Source organism: Ursus maritimus, unplaced genomic scaffold (assembly GCF_017311325.1).
Source record: "Ursus maritimus isolate PB19 unplaced genomic scaffold, ASM1731132v1 scaffold_18, whole genome shotgun sequence".
NCBI lineage: Eukaryota > Metazoa > Chordata > Mammalia > Carnivora > Ursidae > Ursus > Ursus maritimus.
The window spans coordinates 729,741-741,750 of NW_024424230.1; the positions used below are offsets into that span (position 1 = coordinate 729,741).

Here is a 12,010-nt window from a genome sequence, read left to right on the forward strand (position 1 = left end):
GCACAGGGCGGTGGGGGCGTGGGGGGGCACTGGGGGTTCTGGGTGAAATGGCAGAGTGAGGCGGGTCTGACCAGCGTGTGTGAGCACAGTGTTCTCTAGGGCCCGGAAGACAAGGGGTGTAGGGCAGGAAGGGCCCCCCGACTCTCAGAACATCCTAAGAGCGGCCTTTATGTGAACCAGTCTGTCAATAATCATAATTCAATGAGAAAAGAAAAAAACAAAGCTTTTATTTAAAAAAAAAAAAAGATTCACCTAAAGCGTGACTTTTCCCTAATCGAACAAATTGCAAAATGAAACCCTTAAATGCCTGAACTCCATCAGGAACGCTCAACCGAGGAGCTGGGGGCTGCTGGACAGTCAAGGTCTCTCTCCTAGAACAGACACACATGCAAGGGGGAGGTCCCAGCTCGCCCCCCTGCGCCGCGGGAGGCGGCTCGCCCTGCCCCTCCCTCCTCCCTCCCACCTGCTTGCTTTCACTACCCACCTAAACCGTATTCAAATCCGAATTACTTCACTATTCAAAGGATTACATTTACACGGAATGAAAACACTTCCAGGGACCTTCTGAACAATCCCGAGACTTTCGGCTGATTCACTTCACCTCGGGAGCCACTGATGCGCTCGGCACCCATCAGGGTCACGTTCTGCCGACGTCTTCGGAGCCTGGCTGTCTGCCAAGGAGCATTCATTAAGTTACAGCGCAGGTGAGCATGAAAGAAACCGCCCCAGCTCACGCACGGATCCTGCAGAGTGTATTCGGAACGGTTCACCGCGTTAACCGGGAGTAAAAGTGTGGCTCGTCCTTGGAAGACGCGACCGGCCCCTGCCTCCTGGTTCTCACACGTCCACCCTGGAGTCACAAAGCCCCGGGCAAGGTGCCCTGGGGACACGGGGCCGGACACCAGGGTGGGTGGAGGATGCCTGCTGTGGCCAGACTGGTCCAGCGCTCGGCAAACCCACACCAGAGTTGTCAGAAGGGTTTCGTCTCATGCGGAGAAAGAATTTATTTCAGAACCAGACAATTTTGTCATTCCTGATCCACCACCAAAAAGGTGTATCCACGTCCCTTCTCCCGAACCAAACAGCGTCTGGGCATTACTGGGGCTCGTCGCCCGGCACCTGCCCTCCGCGGGCCCTCGCGGCTCCCCTCATCTCCCACAAACCGAGATGCCCCGGCCCTGCTTCTCCCCTCTGGCACCTGCTGGGGTTGACCCGCACGCAGGACACGAAGCTGGATGTCCCGAGCAGCTGGGGCACAGGGTCCTGTCCTCCAGGACGCCCGAGTGGACGTCCCCACCAGGGAAACCACACGGCTACCAGGCAGTGGGGTGAGAATTTCCCAGGTAGTGGAAACAAAACACAAAACCGAAGCACACTCCTGCCCAGAGCCTGCTGCCGGGCGCTGCTGATGCGGAGCACGCGGAGGTGTGCGTCAGTGGCCAGGGCCACTGTGGGGACACACAGAACACGGGGAGCCACCGGGGGCTCAACAACCTGCCGGGAGCAAGCTCTCTCAGGCCAGGAGAATGGCCCCATCACGGCAGCACACGCTACCGCGNNNCACCGCGGCTTCCAGACACAAGCGCACCGCGCCTTCCGTCCCGGCCTCGGTCCAGCCCGGTGCCCCCGCGCACCACACCTCGCAGGGGTGCCCTGACGGCGCCCCCCCACTGCCCCTCGCGGAGGTGCCCTGACGGCACCCCCCACATCAGAGCTCACGGGGTACCCTAACGGCACCTCTGCACACATCTCGTTACCTCAGGCCTCCACCTTCTCATTCCCTGTTTTTAAGGAATCAAAAAACATCCGAGTTATTTGTCACCAGCTGCCACGTTCCTCTGATGAAGACACAGATCACCAGAGCATCATCGGAACTCCGGGACAAACTGTAGAGGGTGCGCTGCCCACACGACGCACGCAGACGCCTGTCCCGCAAGCAGACGGCACGCCCCGAGACCCCCGCTTGGGGGCAGGGCCCACCCTCCCCGAGCCCCCAGCACCAGAGACCCCGGGTCTCCTCCCATCATCGTCACACTGCTGAGCAGGGACTCAGGAATGAAGGTCCCTCCAGAGACGTCCCCTGTCTACGTGAACCGCGAGGGGCCGCCCGTGGTGCCCACTGCAGACCTGCCGCCTCAGGGCGCGAGGTGGCCTGTCTGCTGGGGACACTCCAGCTCCGACCCAGAGGCCTGGCCAACTTCCTCCCAAGTTGCCAGGGCGACAACACTGGCAGCTTTGGGGCCAAAATAACTCGGAACACAGGAGCCCGGGTGGGAAGCAGGGCCACGCCCGCCTCCCAGCCCACAGGAGGCAGCCACTTCCTGAGACCGAAGGGACGGGCCTCCTAGCCCCCTCCTCTCCGGAGGGACGCCCTCCGCCCAGCCAGCCTCCTGCCCGCGGGGGACGGGGCCAGTGGCCTCAGGGACTTGAGGAGGCCCTGGGAGTGCAAACGACACTCTTGCCCAGCCCTGGGGCAAATTATTTCAAAAATCCTCTTTTCTTTCTCTCAACTAATGGTTACTACTTGCGCCTGCCGAGCGCCGTGGAAAGAAAGGACTCCAATCTCTGAAGCACGGGGAAGACACGACCCCTGTGGGCGCCACAGGCCCAAGGGGGGCACGCAGTGATGGGAGTGACCGCGTGCGTGGTGGTGGACGCCACTCACAGCCCTGGAGGAGCCGTGACAGACACCAGTGGGCACGGCCACTCCCGGGTCCTTAGACAGAGCGCCGGTCCCCGTGTGTGCTGTATGAGGCTGTGTTACCTTGCTTCACGGCCCAACGCCATGGGAGTCACCCGTTCACTTATTTATATCCAGACTCATTCCAGAAATAATGAGAAGCCGTTTCTATCATCCATTAAGGGCTAGAGAATTTAATGTAACAACACAGCAACGTGATAATTAATTTAATGTTTAGTAATTACAATACTATAACGAATAAAAACAAAAAGAAAGGACATTGCTAATAATTGCCAAAACCCGGATGCAACCACAGACGTCCATCAGTAGGTGATGGAGCCGTGCGCCGTGGTCCATCCAGACAGCGGGCTATTGCTCAGCACCAAACAGAAATGAGCGACAAGCCACGGAAACGACAGAGAAACTGGAGTGCGCATCGCCAAGTGCAAGAAGCCCGCCGGAAAAGGCGACGTCCTGTGTGACTCCAGCCCTCAGACGTTCTGGAAAAGGCAGAACCATGGAGACGGTACAGACCGTGGGGGCCGGGAGCTGGGGGGGGAAGGAGGGACGCAGAGGCCAAGCGCGGGGCATTTCTAGCCCTAGTGTCCGCTGTGGACTATGGGTGAGAATGGCGTGTCCATGAAGGTCGGTGCAGTAACAGGTGCCCCTCTCTGGGCAGGTGTTAAATGACTGGGCAGCTGAGCTGTGTCAGGGCAGGGGTCTAGGGGAGAACACTCGACCTTCCTCCCGCTTCTGCGGTGAACCCAAAACTGCTCTTAGGAAATAATCTTAATAAAAATGAATACCGCTCACAAAAATATGTCAAAAAAATGAACGTTTTCTAGCAAGTTCTACCACACGAGGAGAAAGAGTCCTTTCTTTCTCTGCCTGGCCTCCTCTGCCCAGAGCTGCCTCCAAGTTGTCCAAGGCCTCCCTTCCCCCAGAGCCTGGTGAATGCTGGGCCCCAGGTGCTCACACCCTGGAGGCCTTCCTGCAGGAGGCTTTCCCTGGACTGAGCTCCCCTGGGAGCCTGGGGATGGGGCAGCGACTAGGCTGAGATGATTAAAAGCAGCCTTAAGAATGTTACTGGCTCCCAGTCAGTCAGTTTGGAGCAGACATTCTGGGAGGCACAAGGCGGCGGTGAGGCCCTCCCTGCCTCTGGGAGCCCCTAGTCAGAGAAGCCACAGAGAGCTGCGCTCTGTGCACGCCAGCACGGCAGCAAGCCTGAGGACGCAGGAACGGTCCCAGGGACCCACGGGGCCCAGCAGAGGGAGGCCTGTCCAGACGGTCACACAATACAGAGGTCACACAAGCACGACCCACACTTTGACTGCACATCTCTCACTACAGACGCTTGCTAAGAGGACTGACACGGGGATGAAAATCTTCTGATGGACGCTCCTGAGGAGCCGTGCAGGCAGCCGGACCCAGGCAGGAAAGCAAGAAGGCCTCAGGGACCATTTCTCCACTTCCATCCCAATCTCTCCCAGACAACTGCCTTGGCTCTCGCCGACCCCGGAGGCCTGGGGACCCACAGCCGCTGAAGACGAAGACGGGGTACGGATAACAAAGTTCAGGCAGCCTCTGCCTGGCTGGAACGTTTATTTTTTAAAAATGAACAGGACGTTACAGATTTTAAAAGAGGGGCGGTGAACGACATGGAAAATATTATACAATCATCACAGCGATGCCGTGGTGTGCGAGCCAAGTGTGCCGCGGTCAGCTTCCTCGCTTCTCCGCCACGTGGGCAGGACAGAAAGGGGGGCGGCGCTGGGGTCTCCCCGCCGGCCCACCCCCGCAGACACCGAGGCCTCCGAGCCGGCTGGGATTATTCAGTAGCTCGTGCCCTTACTCCTCTACTCCAGAAGGCTGGGGGTTTCGTGTATTTTTGTTCTTTAGCTGAAACCTTCATTTTTGCCGAGAAGAGAAAATGAAAGAGACGAAGGCTCTGTCTGAGCCCCTGAGGGCTGGTTCCCCTAGACGCTGCTTCTGGGAGGGCCAGGGGAGGGAGGTTGCTCAGGGACAGGTCTGGAGGGGCTCTGTGGCCCCCTGCCCTCTGGCCACAGCCGCTCACCACCTGTCCCTCGACAGTGTCCAAGTCCAGGGCCTTGGACATTCGTGTCCCCTGGCGTCAGCAGCACTAGCAAGCACCCTGGAGGAGACACCCCTCCAGCAGGACCTCTGGACAGACCCCACCCTCGAGTGACCCAGAGGCAGGGACCTGACCTCTGTGACCCCGAAGTCCATATATATTTTTTAAGATTTTATTTATTTATTTGACAGAGAGAGAGACAGCCAGCGAGAGAGGGAACACAAGCAGGGGGAGTGGGAGAGGAAGAAGCAGGCTCCCAGCGGAGGAGCCTGAGGTAGGGGCTTGATCCCAGAACGCCGGGATCACACCCTGAGCCGAAGGCAGACGCTTAACGACTGCGCTACCCAGGTGCCCCCCCCAAGTCCATATTACAGCCGCTGGGCAACAAACCTGAACGTTGGCCTTTCCCAGCCACCCACAACTCCCCATTACACTCAATCCCTCTTAGTAGGTCCCCCAGTGCCCTGGGGGCAGGGCACCCCCCCAGGCCACCCCTGCCTGGTTCCTGTACCCCCAGGCCCAGACCCCTGCACCCCCCTGCAGGGGGGGTGGCCTGCAGCTCTGCACCCTGCACCCCAACCCCAGACACCCCCCACGCCCCTGCACCCCCTGATCCTGCAGGTCGGAACCGCGATTCCGCCTCTGCACCCCCTGGGCCCTGCACCTCCATATGCCGCACCACCGCCGCCCCCAGGGTCCTGCACGCCCAGGGCCCTGCACCCTGGGGGTCCTGCACCCCGGGGGTCGCGCACCTTCCGGCCCTGCTCCCTGGAACATAGCAACCCGACGGCCCTGCACCCCTCGCCCGTGACCCCTCCCCCTCCCCAGGCCCCGCGCGGACCCACCTGGGGCAGCGGCGGTGCCTTCGTCGCTCTGGTTAAACTCGAAAAGGAAATCGAAGTCGAACTCCTGGTCCTCCTCCAGCCCCGTCATGTTGGGACGGGCCAGGTCGGGGTTGGGCTCCGCGGAGGGGCTCGGGGTCCAGGGTCTGGGGTCAAGGCCCCGGCCGGGTCAGGTCTGGGTCTGGGGTGCGGGGGCCGGGGTCCTGGCCCAATGAGGGGCCGGGGCCCCGGGTCAGGGTCGGTCGGGGTCGGGGTCGGGGTCGGAGCCCCGGCCGCGGGCACCTGTGGTAGTGCCGTTCTGGGCTCGGCTGCGCCCGGCGCCGGGCCGCTCGTCCCCGGGTAACGTGACTCCCGCCCGCGCCCTCCCCCCGCCCCCGCCCCCGCGCCCCTCCCCCGCCCCCCCGCTGTTTCCGGGTTGACATAAACAAGCAGCTCCCCGGCCGCCGGCTTCCGAGTTTTAAATAAACTCTTCGGGCAGCCGGGGCGCACGCGGCTCGCTCGTGTCCCCCGCCCCCCGCCCGCGCCCGGGGGTCCACGTGCGCCCCGGCGCGCGCCCAGGCGGCCCGGGGACGGGACGAGAGCCGGCGGGTAGGATCCCCGCCCGCGCCCCGCAGACCCGCGCGGCCCCAGGTGGCGCAAAGATCGGGACTGATTCCAAAGACAGGGCCCACCGCACCCGAGCCTACGGAATCTGCGTAAAAGTTTAGGGGGAAAAGCTCCCAAACTGCCAGGCTCTTCTGGAGCGAGGATTTCGCGCGTCTTGGTTGCTGCCTGAGTCTACAACATGCACGTCCTGCCAGAGGCCGGCGCGCCTGAGCGCGGACACGCAATCCCCTGGACAGCCGGGCTTGCTTTCTAAGCTGTTCTGCCCTTGGAACAAACAACGGCCCGAGTGCCATTTCCCAGCCCCCACAGCTAAACATATCACCCGAAAGTGCCAAGAAAACGGGAGTTTCCCCGTAGGGACTGGAAACGCGCTCCTCTGCATTGTGGAGCCCTGCCGTTGCTCACAGACGGCCCACGGCCCCCGCGCGCTGGCGGCCAGCAGCAGCCCCTTTGAGCTCCGGTGCCCTCCTTCGAGGCCAGCGCCCACCTGCCGCCGGCGCTGCGTTGTTACACCGCTCACTTTAGTCATGCAACTTCTTAAACACAGCCCGCTCTCCTAGCGTCCGCGCATTAATGGCAGAGCTTTCCGAGGTTGCGTGCAGGGGGCTCCGAACCCAAGGCCAGCACAAGGGCAGCCTGGCCGCAGCAAACGGAAGTCGAAGGCCCATCTGGGCACCATGCTTGCCTTATGTTGTTTCTCCCAGCTGTTCCTTCCGCCTGTCCCCAGGGCCTTCACCACGTCCATCCAACGTCTGGAATAGCAGGGAACTTCATAGGACACTGAGAATCACTCTTGGAGGGGACTCAGGTTGAGAGAAGGCAGGGTGGCACAGATGTCCATCTCTGCAACTCCACTGCTAAGGAACGGGCACCCTCCCTTCGGCCCTGCAGGCCCTTTGGCCCTGCAGGGATTGCTTTTTCGGAAGCAAATAACCTGCAAATCACGGGCCCCCACCCCCATGCTTCTCTCCCATGACCCTTTTCAAATGGCTGGTTTTCTCCAGTGATAAACTATGGTTCACTTTGGCCTGATTTTGTTTCTAATAATAATCCTCACTTTGCCATGCATGTTGGAGGGTTGTTGTGTTTTAGGTAGCTTTTTTTGCTGACCTTTGGGCAAATGGAGTCTTTCTGTTGAGAAGGAACACTTCATTTTCTCTTTCCAGTTGTTTTCCCGGAAGCCACCTTCTAATCCCCACCAAAAATTTACATGTAAGTAACAGCCCTGTCGGGCGGAGACTAAGCTTTTTGTTCAAGGTTGAGAGAAAGTGGGTTCACACTTCCGTATGCACAGGTGCCCACCCAGTTCCCACCTGGCCACGGGGATGGCGACTCAGTCCCGCTCTGCCTAAGGCTGAGCTGCCCCCCACCTAGTTTCGGATCCCCAACCAAAGTAGCCAGATGGGCAGGCCAGTTTTCTAAGTGCTCCTCTTACCAGCAACACCCCCCCCCCCGCCCACCCCGCTGTGCCTCGCAACTAGTAAATGGTTTGGAGCTATTTGCCAATTCAGCAGACACTCCTGTCCCGATGGAAATGTTTAGCTTGGCGCTTCCTCTCCGTGGCTGCGGGTGTTCGTGGCGCACAGAGCTCCAGCACTGGGTGTGATAGAGCAGGGCGCTAGCGCCAGGGCCTTTTCTAATCTGGATTAGGAAACAAGGCCACGAAGTTAAGTGTCGGGAGAACAGAGCAAGCTTTGTTCTGCCCTGGAGAGCCCGGGGGCATTCTGTGTGGAGCAACCTCGGAATGGGTGGGTGGGTGGCTACCTACAAGGCCTTGCATTTCTCTGCATTCTCCACGCGGAAAAACAAGCACAGGGCCTTCAGAAACAACAGCGCTTAATGAGCTCCAACCCAGATGCTCGTTAAACTAGAGGGAAGTGCTGGGGCATCGTGCAGACTCTCACACGGGCCTTGGGGAGAGGACGGATCACGTCCCCCAGCGCCTGGCCAGGCAGGCGCTGACCTGCCGGAGCCGCGCGCCTCTCATCCCTCGGCCTGGGCCCGGGAAGGACTCCATCGCACTTTCTGGTTGCCTAACGTGGTAGCTCTTATAAAACATCCCCACACTCGCCGTTTACAGCCATTACTGCACCTAGCCCTACACCCGTCCGCAGAGGCCCTTTCAAATGCCCTTTCTGAAGTAGGAAACAGGAAGAATCACCAGCACCCCACAGTTGCTTTTTCTTCTTGTAAAAGAGAAGAGATGGTCGCAGGATGGACCACCAACTGTTCACGTCAAGAAATCTAAACTTTGAAAGACCCACATTTTTTAAAAGCGATGTTGAAAAATATGGGGACAGACTGAAAAATGTGTCCAAGAAGTTACGACCAAAACCTCAGCACGCTTTTTAGAAAGTGTTCTAATAGCAAGAGCTTGTCCCGTAAATATTACCCGATGCGTACATTTAGATATTTCCTAAACTGGGATGAAATGGTAAGAAATATACCTCTTCCTTCACTGATACAGAATATGGAGGAGATCACTGATCTTCTTTTATTGAGGGTACCACCTGGGGCTCATCTCAGTTAGAGACAAGGACCTTCTCGGAGCTGCCAGTCTTTGAGGAGAGCCGCTCCAGGGCGAGGGGGGCCCTTAGCAGGATGACGCCCGAGACGCTCCTCCCTGGAGGCATGTCTGCCCTCGGAAAATCGTCCTCGCTACACACTGGCACGTTCGCCAGCTTCTTAAAGTGATTTAAATAAAATTCTCCAGCACTGATGAGGCATCTGGAAAGCTGTCTCCCAGTTTCTGGGCGCATTTGCTCTCCTGATCCCTAACCAGGATGCTGGTGGCCCCCTCCGGAGGCTGTTTTCAGACACCTGCAGGAGCATCCCCGGAGAGGAGAGCCAGGCTGCTTGGCCAGGTGGGTGGGGGGTGAAGGGACTCTGTGAGACTCTGTCAGGAGTGGCTTCGGGACAGACACTTATGCACCTTTATGACCATAAACAAGCGGCTTGAAACTTGTGAGTCCTTTGCAAACTGTCCTGAATCACTTTCTGCGGTTGGAACTCAACGTCTTTGAGATTGCAAAATGGCTTCAATTAGGGGCTGTATCCAGACAGCGCCTCTGATGCCCTTTAGTCCTGCCGGTGGAGCCACCAGCCTGACAGTGCTGGGGCGGGGGGAGAGACTCCGCCACCGGCCGGGCTCGGGGAGGGGCGCAGACCCCCACCTCCCGTCGTGTGGCTGGTCTCCTAAACCACGGGGTGGCCTTGCCCCACTGGGGAAGAAACCGGCCAGGCTTCCTTCCCAAAGAAACCTCACTTCATCGCAAAGCGTTTCTTGTGGTTGTGACGGCCCTAACCTCGCCCGATCCCCAGACCGCCTGCGTTTGAACTGAGTTTCTGCAGCGGATACGCCGCGAGGCTGCGCTCAGCGCTGGAGAAGAGGAGACACCTATTGGCAAGAAGGCGCGCTCGAAATCAGGGCTGCTCTGGGGAAACACCAGGGGGACACCGCTTCCCAATCTGTGCCGCGCGCCCGCCGCCCGCGCCCTTCACAGCGGCAGACCCTGGCCGCGCCTGCTCGCCCCGCCCGGGCCGGGACCCCGGGGGGCGCGGGGCTGGGGGTGCGGGGGTCCGCGGCGGGGGGCGGCCTCGCCGGCTTACCTTCGTCCGCCGACTTCATGGTGCCGCCGGAGGGCGGCGCGGGCCCCAAAGTTTCTCCGCTCCCGCAGACTGCAGCCGGAGGGCCGAGTGGAAACTTGGAAGGGACTGGAAAACTGGTACTTGGCATCCACGCGGCGGCGGCGGCGGCGGGGAGCAGGAAGAGCGAGAGCAGGAGCGGGAGGAGCGGGCGCTCAGCGCCGCCGCCCCGGCCAGGTCTCCCGGGAAGGCAGACCTCTTCCCCAGCGGACGCGCGCCGGCCCGGCTCAGCGCCGCCCGCCCCGGAGAAATGTCATTGAGGGGCGTGTGCGCGCGTGGCGGGCCCGGCTGCGGCCCTGGGACCCGAGCTTGGTGGCGGGGTGGCGGGGTGGCGGGAGCTCGGAGGTGTGCTCCCGCGCCCCGGTGCCCGCGCCCGGCCGCCGGATCCGGCGCGGTGACTGTGCCGGCGAGTTCGGAGTCCTCTAAGTCTCGCTCTGACGCAGGGCCGCGCTCTGCCTCCTGCCTTTTTAAAGCTGGAAAACACCTCCCCCGCCTCCCCGCCGGCCGGGCCGCTCCCGCGCCCCCTCCCTGCCGTGACATCACGCCCCCGCCCGAGCCGGCGCAGGGCCCGGAGGACAAGTCGCCGAGCTCCTGCCCTCCCCGCGCCGGGCCGCTGCTCGCCCGGCCCGCTGGGCACACGGGGGGCGGGCAGGGGCGCACGGTGCCGGCGGGGGCGCACCAGAGGCGGCAGGGGCGCACTGGGGGCAACCAGGGGGGCACGCGGAGGGCGGGGGCGCACGGGGGTCGGCGGGGTCGCACGCGGAGGGTAGGGGCGCACCCGAAGAAAGAACCGGCCCGGACGCCGGGGTCCGGCCCGTGTCCTAAGGGAGTCACACTCTGCTTTAATGAGGGGGCGGAGGGAGCAGGAGACGAGGGGGGCCCGAGAGAGCCCTGCATGCTGAAGTCATTATGTAAAATCGCAGGCTTCCCCTGCTGTGGAAATTTGGAAAAGCGCTTCCACTGGCAGGCCCGAGAAAGGAAATTCCCATCCCGCTAAATTACTAACAGATTGTATGGCAGTCCCGGGACGTGGAGTTATTGTCATTTTTACTCTGTAAATATCTGAGCGACCCAGATTGCCTGTTGCGTGAGCTCGCGGGGGGAAGTCGGGGAGAACCGCGGGCGCAGCGCCGCCGGGCTCCCAGCCGCGGGCCGGCCGGTCCTGGGAGGGCCAGGGGCACTTTAAGGCGCGACTTTGGGGTTTCTAACCGATGGGGGAGGGGTCTGAGACTGGGAGCTGGTTTCGGGAAAGCCTCCCCAAAGCCGTCGGTTCACTTTACACTTTCTTCTCAAACCCTCCTGCCTCTGCTCGGCGCAGCTACCGAAACCGGACCATATTTTCGTGTTGGCCTTGGATGCGAGGCGTTGGAGCGCTAGGGCGGTTAAAACGTCTGGTGTACAAAAATCATAAATCTATTGCACGACACCCTCATGTGGTTTCAAATAACCCCAAAAGCAAAGTTGTGTCTGCCGCGGGGACCCAGGAGGCCTGCAGGACGCCAGTGGATGCCCCAAATGCCTCCACGCCCCGGGGCCTGGGGGGAACGGGGGCAGGGGACGGTGGCTAATCGGTGCCGTATTAATAATAGGACTAGGACGGTGCCCAGCGGAAGCGGCTCCCGCGTCACCACCACCGTCTATAGGGTTATCCGGCACGCGGGGGGCAGAACTGAAATCCCTCTTTCCACCCACGTCTTCGGCCAGGCGGCGTGGAGGGGCGGGGCCGCCGCGCCCTCGCGGGTGTCTGGGGGTCCGTAAGGACACTTTCTAGGTGTCCCTACCTGTAGACCTGCTCCCACGCGATGAACTGGCTCTGGCAGGTGCCTTGGTGCCCCAGGCCCAGGAACAGGGTGACCCCGGTGGATACCATAGCTGGGGCGGGAAGGAACCTCGCGAGGACGCTGAGATCCAGGGAGACCCCACGAGGATGCTGAAGTTGAGGGGACCCCATCAGGATGCCCGAGGCCAGGGGACCCCCACGAGGATGCTGAAACGGGGGGACCCTTTCGGGATGCCGGAGGCTGGGAGGGGGAGGGGCGCGCATACTGCTTGGGGGGCCGCCAGGGGGCGCCAGGGCCGCACCGCCCTTGCCCCGCCCTCGCCCCGCCCTTTACAAAGATGGTGCTGCCGCGGGTCCTAGTGGCC

At 61.2% G+C, this 12,010-nt stretch overlaps 1 protein-coding gene across 4 annotated transcripts in view; it reads right to left on the reverse strand.

Annotated features, from left to right (window-relative positions):
• NFATC1 (nuclear factor of activated T cells 1) overlaps positions 1 to 10,159 on the reverse strand; it is a 107,771-nt gene extending 97,612 nt beyond the window's left edge. Inside the window, exon 1 of one of the 4 annotated variants that reach the window (XM_040632417.1) lies at positions 9,830 to 10,159. In XM_040632417.1, the coding sequence (XP_040488351.1) occupies positions 9,830 to 9,956 (127 nt within the window). In that variant the 5' untranslated portion in view covers positions 9,957 to 10,159. Of the gene's footprint in view, positions 1 to 5,617; positions 5,946 to 9,829 lie in introns of those variants that run through there. The other 3 variants (XM_040632419.1, XM_040632420.1, XM_040632418.1) reach the window with 3 other exon arrangements.
• Between the last annotated feature and the right edge of the window lie 1,851 nt (positions 10,160 to 12,010).